This window comes from Eubalaena glacialis, chromosome 2 (assembly GCF_028564815.1).
Source record: "Eubalaena glacialis isolate mEubGla1 chromosome 2, mEubGla1.1.hap2.+ XY, whole genome shotgun sequence".
Classification (NCBI taxonomy): domain Eukaryota; kingdom Metazoa; phylum Chordata; class Mammalia; order Artiodactyla; family Balaenidae; genus Eubalaena; species Eubalaena glacialis.
Window position 1 is genome coordinate 18,313,192 of NC_083717.1, and position 20,648 is coordinate 18,333,839.

The 20,648-nt window shown below is 41.7% G+C and overlaps 1 protein-coding gene across 13 annotated transcripts in view; it reads right to left on the bottom strand.

Annotated features, from left to right (window-relative positions):
• Positions 1-20,648, bottom strand: part of PARD3 (par-3 family cell polarity regulator) — a 628,388-nt gene that overhangs the window by 335,238 nt on the left and 272,502 nt on the right. For all 13 annotated transcript variants that reach the window (XM_061179018.1, XM_061179012.1, XM_061179004.1 and 10 more), the window contains exon 4: positions 5,461-5,639. In XM_061179018.1, the coding sequence (XP_061035001.1) occupies positions 5,461-5,639 (179 nt within the window). The remainder of the gene's footprint in view (positions 1-5,460; positions 5,640-20,648) is intronic.

A 20,648-nucleotide genomic window follows, 5' to 3' on the forward strand; every position in this document is an offset into this window, starting at 1 on the left:
AATTTGAGCTAAGTGGGAAAAGAAGTGAAGTGTCACAAAACCAAATATGCTAAATGTTCCAGATTCTATTCTAAGATAGAAAAATTAGCCCAAAACGAAGATATACCAAAATAACAATAATAATATAATAGGATTATATAATCCTATTATATAATATATATTATATTATCCTATTATATAATATATATTATATTATCCTATTATATAATCCTATTATATTATTATAATAATAATAATATAATAGGATTATATTCCTATTTGCCATCTCTTGACAGACAAAGATACTTTCCACTCCCCGCTGGACCCAAGTTCTTTAAAAAAGACTGTGCCTCGGAATGAACAGAGAAGCTTTAAATAAAAACACACAAACGTCCTGAAATGGGTAAATGAATCTATTGGTATAAGTGTGTTTCATCTTTTAAAAGTCCACAGGTAATTCTGATACACAGCCAAATGGAACTATTAAACTATTCAATAAGACAGTAAGTTCTGGAACTCAGAAACAGTACCAGTTGCTTCTTGGTGCTCTGCATCCTACCCCTTATCCCCCAGCCCACCCCATCTAGGACTTCTCACAGAGCTCTTTATACATCATAAGTACTTTTCACTTTATTATTCATGAATTTATGGGAAGCAATTATCAATAGCTTTAAAAATGTTTGTTTCCTTGGTCAAATAAGTCTACTTAAGGAATCTAATCTAAGAAAATAATCAGAGATGTCAACATAAATTGGTATATAAGGATATTCTCTGAAGGGTACTTCTAAAGGTTACTTATAAGAGCAAAAAAAAAAAAAAAAAAAAAAAAAAAAAGGCTAAAGTATAAATATGTTAAGCAACAAGAAAAATCACCAAATAAAGTTAATAAACAACTCCAGAAAATCATTACCCTAATAGAACCTTGTGCAAAGTATGGATATTTACAAGACAAAGGAAAATGCTCTCAGTATAACACAGATTAGGGAAAAAGGCAGGAAATTAAACTGTACTGATTGGACGACTCCCCATTGGTACCAAGGACAGCCACCATCTGTGTAGAGCTATACTATGCTCCACAGAAGTCCTCAAATTCATACACCAAATGTCAACACTCCTCAACATCAAGACCCCAAATTACTTATCTGCTTCTTTATATGTTTCATTACTTTAGAAAATGCAAAGAGCAAGAAATACTATTATCGGGGGGAAAAAAAAAATTGGACTCAAAATATACCACAAGAAAGATTTGTAAAAATCATTTTCTAAAGTTAGAAGGAAGATCTCACATTGCTTTGAATGTAATGGAAAGAGAGGTGACAAAGACATAATTAAGACAGCACCTCTTCCAAGAGTTTGCATGCATCAGGGGTATTGGAAAGATATCAAATGTGACAAGCAACTAAATCAAACAGAAATAATAAACCCAGAGGGTCAGAAATATCCAGAGATGTTCTTAAACATCTCTTTAAGAAATGGGAAAAAAAAAATTTTTAACCTAATGATGCCAAGGCAATATGTTCTCTTACCACTTTCCTCCCCTTCCCTGATCAGGTAAGAATCTCTCTTGGAAACTAGTCAAAATATGATTTTATGCTAATTCTACCTATGTTAATTGGGGGGCAATATAACTTAGAAAAACAACACCTCTTATTATTTACGGGAGGGCACAACAGCTTACAACCACTGCCCAACGAACAGAACAGAGACCTGATTCCTAAAACCTCATGGCAGACTGATTCTGATAAGTGCCTCATTACAGTGGAATGAATCAAACCCTGCCCACATCCTTGATGGCCTCTTCATTCACAGGGACATGGACCTAGTAAGGATGGCTAAAGAGTTGGCAAAACGACTTGAGAATTCACACTGACTGAAATACTCTTTCCCAAGATGAAGTATTAATATGCACACACAAAATCTCAAATGAAAATACATCTTCTAGCAAGATACTTTCCACACAAATCGTGAGCAAAATGGTCTCTAAGAGTTAAAAAGGGCAGTCAGCCACAAAGAGCTGGGTAACAGGAATAAGCCAATGTTCCAAAGAACTTTGAAAAAAAGCCAAGATTCTCTTCCCCTCTATGCCTCACGGCCAGATAAAACTATGACAGAATTTAAGAAATCCAGAAGCCCGTGACACCCTTGGTCTCTTGGAGCCCTCACCTGGCTTAGTAGCATCACAATCTGTGAACTTTGCCCTGTAAACTCAACAGTGGGATGAAACAGTATCACAGTTTTAACTGGGAAGACTCCACCTCTCACCTGTGGTTTTGAACCACAAGGGAGAGTTCAACGTGGCCGTGTTCTCACACACGAGAAAGGAACTGCCGGGTTCAGAAATAAGAGATTTTAACTGACCGGTGACATTACACTAAAACTGTTTTTCTTATTTAACTCGGAAGAATAGAAGCTACTTACGTATGCAGATGAGTTATACAAGAACACCAACCTGTATTAACCATTAGAGATCAATGAATCACAGGACTGTGAACCCTTAACTAATTGATTTCCGTGTTTTTATACAGAAAACCTAAACCTCTACATGCTGATAAGAATTTATAACATCTTGAAATTGCCCAGCATAGGTAAGCTCTCATGGACGCAACAGAAATAAATAAATTTAATACTGATAAGCAAGTATGCTTTCCTCCAAGCATCCTTTCTTAATATTGAAGACATTGGAAGTCGTTTTATAACTGAAAATAAGACAGCATTTATCAGACATATACCTGTTAAAAAAAAAAAACAAACGGCTCAGACTAAAATACAAACAGCTTAAAAATCTAGACTAGGAAACTTAGTAAATAGGTATTCGAAAAGTAAAGCCAAAGATAATTCAAAAGACAAATTCATTACACATTGCCTTTTATGTGTGTCGTATGTGAATACGATTCCATCTAGAGATATGTGTGTGAATCAAGGCCTCTGCCATGGGAAAGTGTAGGCATCTGGCTACATTAAATACCACTCCCAACAGGGAAAAAGCTTGTTGGGTAAAGTAACCATTTTTAAAACAAAATTATATTCAAGTTTGTCTTACAGTGCTGATACTTATAGTGTGAAAAAACATAGTATAAATGTCCAACAATAAGAGAATCATAAAGTATACTCTACCCTGGAATACTTGGCGTTCATTAAAAATATTTTCTAATAAAATTCACACCAGGGGAAATCCCTGTGAGATGAAAAAAATGTAGAAATAATCAGGATGCAAATATGTAGACAAAGAATGACTTCGACTTTGTGTGTGTGTGTGTGTGTGTGTTCACTAATATCTTAGTACTGGTTGTTGATGAGTTTGGAACTATGGATAATGTAATTTTGTTCTATTCTACTAGTTGCCCAATTTTTTACAATGATAGACACATGTTATTTAAAAGAGAACGAATGAGGGACTTCCCTGGGTATCCAGTGGTTACGACTCCATGCTTCCACTGCAGGGGGCGTAGGTTCAATCTCTGGTTGAGGAACTAAGATCCCACATGCCACGTGGCACGGCCAAAAAATAAAACAAAATAAAAGAGAATGGCAGTGAGGTGGACATGGTTAACTGGCCATAAGCATCTCCATCCTCTCCAGGCAGCTTCCCTGGGCTGCAGAGCCTGGAAGGCTGAAGTCCGTTTCCCAGACACCCCTAGACATAAGGATCTGGAGCAAACTGCATTCTGCCCATTTGGATTCAACAGCCTGAGATTTTAATGATAATTGTGAAATAGGGGATTTTCTTGGGCTGTTATTAGTGGCAAGCCGTGGAGATGACGGCATTTTCTAGGGTGTTCCTGGGTTCAGGCCCAGCTCCACAGGTGACAGGCGGCAAGGTGAGCACAGGTGGAGACAGTGCTAACGTCTACTGGGCCAATGCAGGCAGCAGGACGCCAGGTCCTGCACCTCTGCCCCCTCCCCAGGCCAGCTAGACACGCTGTACTGCACTGTCCAGAAAGCCCTGGGGGCCCAGCCTATGGTCTGCTCTTCTGGCCCTTCCAATAATTTTCTGAAAAGCAAATTCTCAATATTAAGTCCTTTTATGTTTAAAATAGCTCCTGTGGTTCTGTCTGCTGTAACTGAAGCTGACTCATACAGCCAAGATGTTGAATGAGTTAAAAAGAAAACTTTGATTACCTCAGTGACTTCTGACCCCCTATCCTTCAACTAAGCGAAAACCTTTTTCTTAAGTAATAAATTTTTTTAAACTACCAACTTGACTTGTTATATATTTGTGAATATCCATGGAAATCAGGTCTATTCCGAACACAAATTAAAGGTCACGAGGCCTATTCAGAAACCAGATTCTTTGAATAGTCTACTGCATGATAAAGCATTCTAAATTTTCAGGCTAATCTCAATGAGAAGAAACTCATCACATATCTAATAAAATATAACAGAAGAGTTAAACCCCTCATCCAAAAAATCAGACTATAGTACACTGTATTTTCTTGGTAGATTCTTCTCAGTTTAAACTTACATATTCCCTTCTTTTTTTTTTTTTTTCTTTATTTGAACTGGTACGAAGAAGAGTTTGTTGAAATGTGAAACCAAGATAAAAGAAATATTTAAAACAGGTATTTTGACACAGATGCAAAGGATAAATCAAGCAAATATCAAACTACATTGATTTTTACTATTAATATGTGATTAATATATTTCCACACTTCTCGATATGTATGGTGCTCAATTACTGGCTGCACTGAAAAATGTGTATTAATTCATTCAACAGATGTTTGCTGAGAATCTATTTTATAGATTCAGCAGTGAAAATGACAAGCAGAGCTTAAAGCTCATTGGGTAAAAGGTTAGAGGTATAACAGAATGGGATGGTACGGCTTCTGTAGGAATATATGACAAGGAGCATTAACACAAATTGGAAAAAAAGTAGACTAAATAGACTAAAATAAAGCTTATTTATTTAGACTAAATAAATTAGGTCATGGACAAATTAAATTTGGTCAAAGAAGAGAATATTATTAAGACTAGACAGTACACTTCCATTTCGTTTCAATTGAGTAGAGAGAGCAAATGACCATGGATGGCGCCCACTTTCATCCTTAATGGCTCACATGCTGTGATTTCTTTAATGTACCTCAGGGGCCAACATGAATATGTGCTTATACATGCGCAAAAGATCCTTGTAAGGACATGCAAAAAGCTCATAATGGGGCTGCCCAGGAAGAGACATGGGGTGATGAGCAGACAGGTCAGGAGGTAGGAGAGGGACCTTAGGTGTACATACTTCACGTTAAAAGGTTTCATTCTTCATCATAGGAACATATATATTATCCATTCCAAAAATGGATACATAAATAGATACACAATATATAGCAAGGATTTGATCAGAAAACTCAAGGGCAATACAAAAGAAGAAGTTATCTGAACTTTGGTGTGAAGGTCACAGAGGATGTAGCAGGGACGCCATGGAAGCAAAGGCCTGGTCCACGGCTGACTCCCATCACTGATAGAAAGAGGACACGATCTAGAAGCAGTTACCTTCCTGTCACAGGCTGCAGGGCTGCCGGCGGTGTTTTGTTTGAGGAAGCCAGCGGTTGTCGACCAGCGTGTGGGGTTTTTCCGTGAAGGTTCTTCAGAGGAGAAGTTATTATCACTGACAGACGTGGAGAGGCCAATTAAGGCTGGGTCACTGCTTCGTCGGACGTGAAGAGGCATATCTACAACACAAAACAGCGTTATTAAAGATAACCTAACGTCTGAAAACTACATGTTAGGGTAAAGGTAGTTAAATCAAAAGATTAAAGAATAGAATAACACTTTAAGGTGACAGTGGGCCAGCCTCCTAAATAGAAATTCCCTTAGTCCCTTTAAACACTTCACTGAGAAAGAAATACGGTACCTGCAGGATACCTGGAGTGAGAAGGCCGGGCTGGTATCTGCACTTCACACTGGTTACCTGTGTGGCTCTGGGCAAGTGGCCTCCCTGCCCTCTGCCTGTGGTCCCTTCCTACACAAACAGCAATAAAACAGTACTTCTCTCCTAAGGGTACCAGGAGGACTGAATGAGCTAAAGTGCGTAAGACAATGTCTGACACATGGTGTGCACTCGATAGAGAGTGACAATAATCACCACTGCTGTTCTTATAATCCTGATATTGGTTTGGCTCGGCTATTAAAGAAATCTGTTAAATAAAATATTGCGTTTGTTCAATAAAGTATTATCAGAAAGTACAGAGCACAGACATGTTTCTTATCCTTGAGAAAACGGAAATCTTAAAAGTAGTACACCAATACGCAGGTAGTGTCTGCCATATACTCACATACACAATTACATAAAAGATGGTGTTTTAGCAACTGTATTCCAATGAAAGAGCGGTGTGCTTGCAATTTCTCTAACAAAATCAACAACAAACCCAGGCTAAAATTTGTAATGGTAGCACTGAGAACATCCTAGCAGATGTGATCACCGTTACAGAAAAGAAACAGAACTACAAAACCAGAGAGAAGAATAAAGGCACATGAGTCTGTAGCACTGAGAATCAGAACCAAAAGCCCCACACATCAACAGAGTGAAAAGCATAATAAACATAAGACAAAAATTTTAGATGATATTACGCTTAGAGTAATCTGTTTTCAAAAACTAGGATACAAGTTAAATATTTATAAAAAGCCTCTAACATAGCAGCTTTAGCGGTGAAGGAGTAAACTCATCATTTACCATGAGAAACGTTTTTGGAATATTGATGCATTTGCTCAGTGGTGTGGCTACGGAGATCCTTGAGGATATGAAACTAAAGATAGACTATTTACATACATTGAAGGTTATATTTAAACCACTGTCAATCCAATATGTTAAAGCAAATTAGAAACAACCAGAGAAAACAGAAGCATATGAATCATAATAATATTGCATTTAACATTTGCTTCCAATAAAGGATTTGATAACCAAGAAAGAGCCTGAATAACACTACCAGAGAAAAAAATATACTGAACATTTAATATTGTTGGTAGTTATCTTAACTTGCTGAGAGAAACACATACGTGAAAATTATGGGAAAGAATAATTTTCAATTTTCAGCGTGTAAAAAGTGTGTGTAAAAACTTGTGACAGCTCTTGCTGCTTATAATTTGCACCAAAAAAATAAAAATAAAACACAACAAAGAACTATACAGTCACTCTCAAAACAAGTTCACAAAAATATACATCTAAGGAACTATGTGTGTTAATAGTACAATGCTCTTACCATAAAAAAGTTCCCTCCCAATTAACAAAATTGTTCCCAGATTCAAAAATCAAACATGTAAGCAGAAAAGCAATAAAATGGGGAGGAGGAAGAATAAAATACTTCTGGGAAATTACAATAATGCTCCTTAGATATGGGCTCTGTTGCTTTCCAATTACAGGGTCGCTGATTACTTAGTTGTTAAGGAATTCTGTATACCTCAATTTCTGTGTGTGTGTGTGTGTGTGTGTGTGTGTGTGTGTTAAGTCTAAAAGAAGCACTATTAGTTCACAAAAGGCCTTTAAAAATGGTACAGAGGTAATGACTAAAAGCAGTACCCACAATAATAAAATAACCACATGAAAGTCCATTTCAACCCCCAAATAAATTCAGGGACTATAAATTTCACCAAATTCACTTGGACACAATAAAACAGCTTACTCAACTTGTTTCTGAAAATTTCCCCAAGAGAAACACATTGCAGACATGATTCAGATTAGATGAATAATTAGGATCATCATCTTCTGAAGGGACATGATCACTGTGTTAATCTGTTAGTCTGAAACAGACACAAATAATTAGCACTTTACCTCTTTGTATCTGTAACTCTCAAAATCCTAGACGCAGGGAAAGAAAGAGGATTCGAGGCCACGGGGGTTACAGCAGGACTGCAGACCCTTGGGTTGCACCTTCTGGGGAGATGCTGGGGCACAGCGCCCAGGCAGCATCTACATCAAACACACTGTAAAGGATGTCCCAGGAGACGTGCTACCAGGCAGCCCTTCCTACGAGTTGCTCACACATTCATTCCACTTCTTGTTTTCATTTTAGTGATAGCGATAAAAGAAATGAATATAAGGACAGTCTGGATCTTTCATTTGCACCATCCTGTAACTGAGCACTCCCGTGCAGTTTCAGACCCCACGGTTACAGTGGTGGCCACAGTCAAGTTCAGGAAGGTGTCCTAGATCTGATTACCAGGCGAATGAGAAAAGAACAGAACTCATTTTAAAAAGTAAACAACGTGTTCTCAACAAAGGAACGCCAAGTGACATCATGATGATCTTGAAGTTAAGGTTTTCTTGCAATTGTTGAGCTGCAAGAACAGAGTATCAGAGTGCACATGGGCAGCAAAACTGGGTCCAAATATAAAGACCCTGTAACACGCCACGTGTCCACGCCCCTACTGCCTACGATTTAGACAGTGTCTCACACTGATGGTGAAAATTTACATTTTTATTGGTTTATAATTTCTTCTTGGTTTTATGGTTGTGTGAAAATTATATGTCATGTTCATCCAGTTTATACACACACACACACAGACACACACAGAGATTAAATAACATTAAGAAACCAGTGACTTGAAAGGATCTAAATCTTTTTTTGTTTTTAACGTTAGTCCCAGTGGAGAAACACGCAACTTGCTTCACAGATGAGTAAGCGGAGGCTCGGAGAGGTGACAGGAGGAGTACAGGGACAGTTTCCTGTCCAGAACTTGAGGCGCCTGGGTCAGTGCTCCATCACCACCCAAATCATGAGATTAATTCTACTATTCAACCATTCATTGGAAAACAAACTCCACTTCTAGCTACTTGCAGATATAAACATTAGTCTCAATTTTGTAAAAGGGAAGAATTTTGTTGTTTTCACAGTAAAATTACTTACACCTAGAAATCAAACACTGATTTTAACTAATAGCATCATTAGATTTGGGAGAGTTAAAGAACTATTACATCAGCTATACATACAGACTGAAACAACTGGAGTCCCAATTTCAAAAATGCTAAAATAGGAGAAGGAAAAAAAAAAACCTCTACTGGTTCAATAGAGGAAGTATGATGTATAAGATGATGTAGCATGCCCCAAGCGAGACCCGCTTACACCGGTATTTCTCAACTCTGACCTCAGGACCCTTTCACACACTCTAAATTACTGAGGACCCCAAAGAGGTTTTGTTTATGTGGGTTATAGCTAGGGATATTTACCATACTAGAAGTGAAAATGAAAAAATTTTTTAATATTTATTTATTCATTTTTAAATTAACAATAATAAACCTATTACATGTTAACATAAACAACAGAATTTTATGAAAACAATTTTACAAAATAAAGCATATGTAGTGGGGTAGCAGCACTGTTTCACAGTGCTTGGTAGCAGACATCTGGGTTCTCACTGCTGCTTCTGCATTCAACCTGCTGCAATATGACCTAGTATATGAAGAAAAAACGAGCTCCACAAATATTTAGCTGGGAGAGGAAATCAAATGTCAGTAATCTTTTCAGATAACTGTATATCTTCTTCTTTCATACCACACCAAAGCTTGAGAAATTAGTTTCTCAAAGGTTAGCTACAATATGGAATGTAAACTTCCCATTCTTTGTTAACATTTGTCTGTCTTACACCTGGAATTGGATCTTTTACCTGTGACAAATTTTGTAACATTAGTTATTTGGAATATATTATTAATTGGGTTTTGCCAATCTTCTGAATGTTGATATATTTCTTTATATCAGAAAGTCACATATGTGAATATCATTACCAATTCCATCAGAAAAATCATTAAGTACTGGGAAGTTGTCATGCTCACAGTGGGATATAAGTTTTTCCAAAATCTAATTCTACTAGAAAGCTTGAATGTTATCTTTGGCAACAAATATTGTCAGTCGTTTGCCATGTAGTGACAGGCTCACTTCATCCATTTTCTAGAAACCCTGCCAGACACCAAAGTCTGAATAAGCACAGTTTTTCCAGCCTTCTTTCAAACAAAAATAGTGTTCCACTAAAAATGGTTACCTTAGCTTACAACTCAAACTATCACATGAAAGTTTTTCTCAATAAACCACTGATCTTCAATATGTACAAGTACTTTATGCCTACCGCCTATGCTGTCACACAAAATATTAAATTGTGTACTCAAGGGTCAGGATTTTTTAAAAGTCATCATTTTGCTGCTTCATCAAGAATAGTAGATAAAATGGCTTTTTTCCTTAAACTGCGGGTGTGTTGGGTGAAGAATACATTTGGTGCTACCATCTCACTTTGTGCCAAGGAGCCTGCCTCTTACCCATCAGTGTCTGGGCACCACTGGTGCACATATCAACCCAGTGAACAACACAAAATGTTTCTGGAACACCATGAAAAGAGTTTTGCCTAACAGTCTCCCTGAAATGGCCTTACTGATGTGAAGGACCCATAGACCACACACATTAAGAACCACTGGCCTGAACGCATAATCCTGGCATGTTGGTTCACCTCACTGGACCTCAGTCTCCCCATCTATAAAACCAGAGGCTGCACTAATGGGGACAGAAGATCCTTTTAATGCTAAAAATTGTGTGATTCCACATTGGATACACTTCTATACTAGTAATCATCCACCAAACCTCATCCTAACAGAACTTAAAACAATTTATGAAGATGTACTAGAAAAAAATAGAAAAGCATTTCAAAATAGTATCAACAGGAATTACCAGTTGCCTCTAAATAAGTGAAAGTATTACAAGCAACAAAGGAGGAGGAAGATGCACAGAGTTGTGGGTAACAGTGCAGAAGTAGCCACAACTGGCGTGAGGTCTTTGGATGAACCGAACTTGATTTTAAGGAAAGAGATTCTTCCAAACGCCTGGTCTTATCAACAAAAAGAAGCACGAAACACAACTGCCTGATTCATCTGACAAGCTCCCCACCTCTCACTGTACTGATAAAGCATAATATTGCAGAAAGAATGCAGTTTTGTCTTGGCCTCAGAGAAATAAAATACAAATACGGCCTTTTTGCCTATAATTTGCTCCATATTTCTGGGGCTCACGGCCTATTTCAGCATTACTAATAATCTGATGTAATTTGTGTTCTTCAGAGCAATTAGAAATAATGGGAGCTTCTCATTTCAGGTAATTTGGTCATTATTATTACGATTCCTCACCCTCCATTTTAGGAAAATCCATGCCTTTCAAAACACGATAATAAACTTTCTCTCCTCATAATCTTCTGAGTTATTTAATATATATATTTTCAAAGTATAGCCTCTGAAATATTAACAAGAAAATTCAAAGATGAGGATCTTCAATAATTAAGCTACTGGATGAAGCACACGGGGGTGGGCGCGATGTCACCGGGTCCCGGACAGCTGTTTGATGTGTGCCTTCCTTTGAAGAGTGGATAAAACAGCAATAAACCCTCATAACAAGATCTCAAATTCTCTGTGGCACTAATGCACTGTAAATATTGATTTGCTTCTCTAGATTAGGTGCCTTTTAAATAAGTGGGAAAATGGAACATCTAATAATGAATTAGAACAAATACTAAAAGGGCAGATACATACATTTTTAACGGTTACACATTGCACCCCTACTCCTAATCAACTTTCCCAATGTTTCTCTTCTTTTATTCTTCAAGTGATTTTTAAATTATTTACCCGCTCAAGGCAATGAAGAAACCTTTTCCATAAGACAGGCAGCAGTCATCAAGGTATTTAACCAAATCTAAAAATAATACGTATGCAGTGACACAAGTTCTATTAGAACATACGATGCAAACAGCATAATTACTCTTCATGCAAAATGAAGACCGTCTCCCCCATCTTTGGGGCAATTACACATTTCCTAAAGACACATCTCACAGTGAGAAGGACCAAGTTATTAACACATGCCACGGGGAGAAAAACCTGGCATCAGGATTGCAAAGTCTACCTTCCAATATAAGTTGCCCCTTTTTATAAAGGTATTTATCAGTATTTCACTTACTGAGATAAAATCCTTGGAAGAAATCTAGGGAAGGCAAGGCAGGAAATAAGCTTGAAAAAACAATGAATGACTCAGAGAGAAGGATATAAAATGACTTTATCACCCTGTTATTATATATATATTATATATATACAAGCAATAAATAAAGAATACTATAGTTGGAAGGCGCCTTAGAGATAAATTGAAATATCACATTTACAGATAAGTGCACTGAGGCCTGGATAGAGACTGTAGGGCTGGGTCAAAGGTCACACTGCTCCTCTGTGACCCAGCTGTCCCTGGAGCGCCTGTCAATAGACTCCTCATCCGTGCCATTTGGAGCTGACCGCACTGCTGTCCAGGAAGAACTAAGACGTGTCAAAGCCACAATACGCTTACACTTCACTAGAGATAACAGGTGATTCCTTGGAAAGATTGAGTTTAAAACCCACTTCTATAGATAAGAGGATGCGTTCACTGGTCCCACTGAATCTTAGACACATATGAGGAGGGAAAAGAGAGAAAAGAGAGCCAAGGGGAAAATATACATGCAATGTTCTAATGTCATATGAATGTTTACAAAATAAAACCAAGAGTTTTTCTGAGGCATACGAAACTGGCATCATTAGAATTCTCATGCTGAAACCGATAACGCAACCACCCCGATCAGGAGCCCTCCAACTACTCATATGAGTACAAGTAAAAGTGGGCATATGTGAGTAAGATCAGCGGGTTGTTTCAGTGCTGCTGTGATTTAATACTACAGTGTTTCAAAATCTTACCAGTAAGGGAAATATACAAAGGAGCCCTCTATATTCTTTCTTACAACTGCATGTGATTCTACAGTTATCTCAATTTAAAAGAGTAAGTAAAAGCCCTCCAAAGAATTAAACAGAAGGTCCCAGGCGAGATGTCTCGAGGTCAAGGCCTGCAGCCACCGGGACTGAAAGCATCTCTCTAACCCCGTCTCCTAGAAGTCTCCTCCCGCCGTACCCGTCCCGGCGCCCTGCTGACCATCCACACCGACGGCTCCTCCAATATGCTCCACGCTCGGGTGCCTCCGTGCCTCCCCGCCACCCCACCACAAGGAGCCTCTGGCCTCCACCCACCCCCGTTCTCACTGCCCAGGGTCCTATGCCCCGTGGCTGCTCCTCGAACGGCGCCAACTCCTCAAATCCATCCAATCCAGCAGCAGACGGCTGACTCGGAAAGGGGCAATTAAGGAAAGTTTAAAGGAAGGACAAACATACGACAGGTTTAAGGAAAAGCAGCCAGGGATGAAGTACCCAAGAGGCAAGGGGAGCGGAGGGTTTCACTGCAGGACACAGCCACCAGCACAGCCCAGCCGGGCAGGGCTCCCGTCCCTCTCCATCAGCGCCCGGCCATCGGTGCGTCCCCCGCCTAACCAGGCCGCACGAGAGAGCCTGGAGCCCGCGGACACTCCGAGAGGGGTCGGCCCTTCCCCCGCCGGCAGCAGCGCCGACAGCGGGCCTGCAGGAGCTCAGGACGCCAGTCGGATTCCTCTGCCCCTTTCTCCCACTCCACTTTGCTCCTTCTCCTAACAGCATCAGCCCGTTAGGGCTGCACCTGGAGGACAGGTCTTCACGCTATCATTGCAACCGCCCCGCCTCCCTCCCTGCACGCATGCGCACATGCCCCCAAAGTGGGCACCTACATTTTTCTTAGTAAGATACCTCAGTCAGTGGGACTTACCCGTGGTTAAGAATCCCCCTGCCAATGTAGGGGACACAGGTTCAAGCCCCGGTCCGGGAAGATCCCACATGCCCGCGGAGCAACTAAGCCGGTGCGCCACAACTACTGTGCCTGCGCTCTAGAGCCTGCGAGCCACAACTACTGAACCTGCGTGCCACAACTACTGAAGCCCATGCGCCTAGAGCCCGTGCTCCGCAACGAGAAGCCACCGCAATGCGAAGCCCACGCACCGCAACGAAGAGTAGCCCCCGCTCGCCGCAACTAGAGAAAGCCCGCGTGCAGCAACGAAGACCCAACGCAGCCAAAAATTAATTAATTAATTAAAAAAAAAAAAAAAGATACATCAGTCAGCAACAAAAAAACTTCCTAACCGTTAAAGATTTCATTCAGGGGTCGCTTTCCTGTCGTCCCTGAGGGTAGGAGAGAGTGGTTCTGGTCTGGCTGCAGAGGTGGAAAGCCTTTCATGGTTACCTCCCGGCCTCCTGGGGGAGGGGAGGGCTGGCCTGAGGCCATTATGGGAGTGACCAGGGGCTTATACAAATGTGCACTGGCTACTAAATCCGGACATAAAAACTCAGTGTCCCCAAATCCTTTGCTAAGACAGAACTTGGGACAGGGTGGGTGCTGTCAAGGTCCTGAGCTCCCTCCAGGCCTATGGGGAACACCCAGGAAGCCCCAAGAGCAGAGAAAACAGTGCTTCCAAGGGCTACCTTGGCCCTTTCACTGATTTGGGGTCCCCTTTCTGTTCTGCTGTGGCAGGTGTGAAGTCAACACGCACTTGCCAACATCTACTAGACACAGCTCTTCTAGAGAGTCTACAGAATAATGAATACAGGGCCAAGGGTCCTTTGAGAGTTGTGTATTGTGGAAAAATCACTCCAAGTGAATCCCACTCTGACCATTCAAATACTCGAGCAGACCCCCACCTGCCTGGCGAGGGCTGAGGACAGGTAAAACCGGGTGTGAGTGGAAGGAAGGAGGCCAGGGTAAGAAGAGGAATGACACCCCAGGGTGCCGACGAAACTCACCACAGGGCGGGGAGCGGCACAGCCACGTGAATGGGGGGCACGGGAGGGTTTCTCTAGGACAAGACTGGGGGAAACTTTGGCTGCTAATTTTTGTATTTTCAGAAAAATACCTTAAGAGAGCAAGGAGGGGATTGAAGTTGAGAACACAAGAGAGTGAGCGGGGAAGAAACAGGGAGCGGGAGCACGCACGGGGGAGCCGGGAGCAGGTAGGAGCTACTCCCGAGCTCTTCTTAGAAAATGAACGAAATACTCGGAGAAAGAACAGGAAAAGGCGGGGGGACTTCTGTGTTACTGCGAGTGGTGATGCTTTCCCTCCCAGATGTGTGCTGAGCCCTGCACGTGCCCTCTGTCTATTTCCAGGGACAGTCACCCCAGCTGGAGGGCAAGGACCGCGAGTGTCAAGTCCGGCTCTGTCTTCCTCACTGCCTGATCCCGGGACCCAGAGCGGTCCCTGGAAGAGAAAGTACCCGATTCCTGTTGAGCGCCGCAGCTGTGCTGTGAGACCACTGCTAACCTTCCCAGAATTAGGAAGTACTGAAGCACTGGTCCAGGAGGGGCCACAGGTGAGGTCGGAGCCTCTGCTCCCAGCAATTTCATCAACCCATCCATGAATGGCCGTGTTTTACAGGTGTTTCTGTTTAAAGACACCTCATTTCATAGATATTGTTGATTCGTGAACATGAAACTCACAGCCAACAGGACTAAATCTCATGCCTGATTGAAGATGAACTAACGTGTATTTCCTCCATAAGGCACATCACAGACTTATTGTACTCAGGAGCACAAAACAGCATTTTATGTTCGGGGGTCATTTTAAGCAGCAAAATCACTAACCAAACGCACAAAAACGTGAAAAACATGGCACCAAATAGACCATGAAAGGGACCTTGTTTACAGTATGAGCACTGAAAAAGAGGCAGAAGGTCCTTGGTCACCATCAACTGGGGACACGTGCGATTGGATTCAACAATATTTGTGGGAACCTCCACAAAGAATGAGGTCCAACTGTACCTTCTCCCATAAATATTTGTCAAATGAATAATCGACTCAGAAACCTTTAAAAGAGAACCACCCCCACTTCCTCCAGGTTCCTCCCCAGATACTGCTCTCTGGCTTCTTTCCTTGACAAGCAATCTCGGAGAAAGAAGAGCTGACTGCTTCATCCCTCCCTTTTCCTTTAACCCACTATTATGTGGCTTCCTCCCCACCAGCCCACCAATACAGGACCAGAAACCTCCCTCTCTTTATCAGCGGGTACTTTTGAGCACCAGTCTCTGGGGAGCTCAGGGTGTGGCACAGACATGGCCTCTGCCTTCATGGAGGCTGCAGCACGGTGGAAAAGGCAGACGAATCACCCAGCCCCATGCAGTGTGATCATGGTGCTTCAGGAGAAATACCAAGAGCCACCAGAACACCTAAGGGGGGACCTTTCCAAGAGCATCCTTGAAGACTTCACGACAGAAGGGACGGCTAAATTTTCCCTGCTGTCCTTTCACACTCTTGGTGTCTCCTCTCTTAGGAAGCCCTGACCACTTCTACAAGGGGCTCCTTTTATGGCCTGATCCCACCAGCGTATCTGCCGCGCTGTCATCCTGAGTTTGGGGATCCGCCTCCCCTGAGCGCACAGCTCCTAGAGAATAACACTGCACTTGTCACCGTCACACTCCCCAGGGGGTCACCCTGAACAAGTGCTGAACCATCGAAGAAGTGAATGAATAAGACATCAGTGCTGAAGGTTTGGGTTTGTGTGTTTTGGGTTTTGTTTGGTTGTGGTGATGGTGGTGTTTGGCCAGTGGGATGGACAGAAAGGAAGAAAACATGCAGCCAGAGAAAAGTGCAGGGGCAGAGGCCAGACGCTTAAGTTCTACAGAATTTAAAGGACTGCAAGCAATTCCGTGTGGCTAAAGTGTAGAGTTAAAGAAGTGATGTAGAAAGTGAATGCCAGGGAGGGAGCCCTGGATGAGCCAAGCAGGGTCTTGTAAGTCAGAAATTCTCACACTTTAATGTGTACACAACGCGCCAGGGGATCTTGTTAAGACGATTCCATAGATCTCAGGTCACGGAAGATGAAATTCAGCCTTTCTAGCGTCCACCACCACACTTCAGGATTCCATGTAGCAGGACTGCACTATGCTAAAACTTTCTTGAGCTGTGCTAAAGACTTCTGGTGCACTCTCATCAGCTCGTGTGTGCCTTCCCTCCAGCCCGGCCATCTGGATGCACCCCTAACAGAACACCCATAACACCTTTGCTAACCCACACATCAGATGTCACGACTCAGAACGGTTGGTACAGTCGGGTCACAGGACATCAGATTAAGCCCTGGCACCTACCCCCGTGATCTGAGTAGCACCTCTCCACCCTACGCTCAGATCCAGCTGGAATGCTCTGAAGTGACCAGAGGCCACATACTCCTCCAGACCTCGTCCTTTCCTCCCCATTCTACCCCATCTTCACCACTCTAAGGTCAGCCTGGAGGGTACCACCTTCTCTAAGGAGTCCCCATGGTTCCGAAAGCGTAAGTGACACCACTCCTTATGTTAATTTCACTGATTAGAACCAGTACTCTCTCGTCTGTCCCCCTCATTAATCTTAGAGGTTCCACCCCAGCAAATGTTTGCTAAAATGTTGTTGTATAAATAAAAGAGATGAACGAATGTGACTATCCATCCATCTCCATCCTTTTCACATTGATTGTCTCAAGTATTATAAGGGCAATCTTTTTAGCAAAGAAAAAACAATTACAGATATTAGATGGCCAGAGGAGACCAAAAAAAAAAGGGGGGGTGGTTTCTCCTGGGAGAAGCTCAAAGAATTGTTAATTGACATATTGGTGATAAACTCTCTCTGGCCAAGAATCTCAATAACATTCTACTAATTTTTTATTATTAACTTTGCACTATTGTTCTTCACGCAGTGTGCTCTCCGAAGAGAATATTTGAGTACAAGCAAATCTAAATTAATTCTTCACATAAAATTTTATATGTTTATCCATATCAAATCCTTTATATCACTTTCACTGTACCAATTTAGTTCAACAATCATGTAAATTAAGTTTTGAAATTATAAACTTCATCTGACAAGTCATTTGTCTTTCAAAATTGTTGACTATTGATTGCATTGGAGATATTCTCTAAATGCTCAATGCCCTTTCTCCTTTGACATTTGTCTTCTATTATTTTATTAAGGATTCAAGTACCTCAGTAACTGTCAAGTTAACTTTTGATTAGCATTATTCTCCCGCTCCTTTATTATTTTAACCTTTATTTCATAATACTATACGAAAGTGTAATATTTTTCTCCTAACTGGGGACCAGCTTTTCCCTAATTTCACGAGCCAATTTTCTGTTACATAAGGATGTGCATCTGAAGGTCCTCTACTGTACTAGACTTTATAATTATTCACTAGCACATTAAACATCATCAACTACTTCACAATTGCAAAGCCTTTCTTAGCTCTCAGGTGTTAAACTTCCACTAGAGTCTCTACACTTCATTTTCCTCATATATAGACTCTTCATCTTGAACTTGAATCTTCATGGTGCTAAAAGCTATACAAGAATGTATCAGGACTTCCCTGGTGGCACAGTGGTTAAGAATCCGCCTGCCAATGCAGGGGACACAGGTTCGAGCCCTGGTCCGGGAAGATCCCACATGCCGCAGAGCAACTAAGCCCGTGCGCCACCACTACTGAGCCTGTGCTCTAGAGCCCGTGAGCCACAACTACTAAGCCCGCGTGCCACAACTACTGAAGCCCACGCGCCTAGAGCCTGTGCTCTGCAACAACAGAAGCCACCGCAATGAGAAGCCCACACGCCGCAATGAAGAGTAGCCCCTGCTCACCGTAACTAGAGAAAGCCCGTGCAGCAACAAAGACCCAACGCAGCCAAAAATAAAAATAAGTAAATAAATTTAAAAAAAATAAAAAAATGTATAAAAAAGAATGTATCAGAAGTCATTCACTCAATACAAATATCTACTGAGCACCTACTGTGTGCCAGGCACTCTTCTAGTTGCTGCCATTAAGTGATCCCTGAAGGACTGTACGTCCCGGTGATGTAGATCACCAGAGAGATCCCTTGTACATTTCCCTCACTGAGAGGATGAGAACAATGGATAAACAAATAAGTGCAGATGATGTCACAAGGTGATCAGTACCGTAAAGTAAAATGAAGCCGAGGAAGACATCGGGGCTGCAGAAAGTGGAGAAATGCTAGTTTATCCCGGGGGAGTCTGACGGCGGCACTGCGAAAGCATTTGAATAGCTCATTATCCACTTTCCTGTCCCAAGCGTTCCAGTTTCAAATTAATTCCTTGTACACCATGGCTATTCATAAAGCCATTTGGCCCTGGCTGCTACAAGGCGGCAATAAGACTGGATGGTTCTGAAACATATGGCCGCATGTCTGTTTGTGTTACCTTCAAAGTGCAGAGGTCTCTCATAGCTAATCTAATCCATTCCTCCTTCTCCTTGAGGAAAGAGTCATGTAAAGCAAATACGTCCTGATCATTTATAACCAATTAAGTCTGTAATCACTAACATTCGTTGATCATTTACTATGGGTCATGCATGTGCTAAGAACCTTATTGCATTAATTGATCATCCCCTCAGAACAAGGCTACAAAACAGGTTACATTATTACTCCCATCTTATAGGTAAGGAAACTGGTGTTACAGGGTTAAGATATCTTGGCTGAAGTTAACCTATCAGTAAGTGGTGGAGACAAATCCAAGCCTTGATAGTCAGGCCACAGAGAGCATGCCCCTCTCCAGGAAGCATGGAATCCTGCAACACCAAGAACGGAAAGATGAGGGCTCTGAGTTATTCACAACTTCCTCACCAACCTCTACCATCGTGGTCTCACCCAAGGTAGGACAGCAGCAAATGCATGTGAGCTGCACTCACTCACTCACACCGAACCTCAGAGCTGCAGAAAAATCACTGTCACTGAGCCAATGGCTCACCTGATGTTTGGATCTTTGTGATCCTTTCCACAGGTGAAAAGAAAGGTCATGAAAGAACTTCAGAATGAGACAGGTTCCCTTTAGCTAGGACTGGTAAACAAATGATGCTTTTAACTTCATCACAATTCATTTTATTCTTAGGGGATTTGTGGGGAGGAATGAGGAGTGGCACAGTGAAGGGGGGGACCTCATGGAGAATGTGTGTGTGTGTGTGTGTGGACGTGTGTGTAAAACTAAACACTTCATACTTCATATCTACGTAGGGAACGTTTATCTGGATTAACATGTTCAGTCTGCATGTTCACAGTATGTCACTACAATCTTGTGAAATAGGCTATATATTCACCAGAAGAGTCTTTTCAGTCAAGTACATACTCAATTTAGGATAATAATGCCTGGAATACACTAAGCACTCAATAAGGGCCAACTCTCTTGCTCTCACCTGCAGCCCTCCTTTATCTAAGTCAGTACTAAGGTTTTCCCACCCCCCACCTTGCACTTGTTCGCACATTCTTTGAGTTACATCCGTGGCTCCAAATCTTCACTAGTCATTAAAATGATCTGGGACTATCCTGGAAAATGCTGATTCCTGGGCCCCCACCAAGAAATCCTGAAATTTGGGTCTAGGATGAGGCTCGGGCGTTATTTTTACAAGCTCTCCAGGCAACTGTAATTTCAGCCAAGGCGGGGAATCACTGCTCTAGGCTGGAGAGCACTGCACATACATCCTAAGATATCTTGTTAAAAATACAGATTCTGATTCAGTAGGTCCAGGGTGGGGCCTGAGAGGCCGCATCTCTAACAAGTCCCCAGGTGGTGCCTTGGAGTAGCAAGGCCCCTATCTGTGCTGCCCAGTAAGTAGCCACTAGCCACCCCGGCCACTTAAATCCCGTTCCTGCGTCTCCCCTGCCTCATTTCAAGGACTCAACAGCTACATGGGGTTAGTGGCTACCACAGTGTGCAAAATACACGTCATTGAAATTTTTTTATATATAAACAATTTTGTCAGACACTGAATTTAGCTAAACAAAAATATAATTAAATAATCATTGATTCTACACTCTCAGTTTTATTC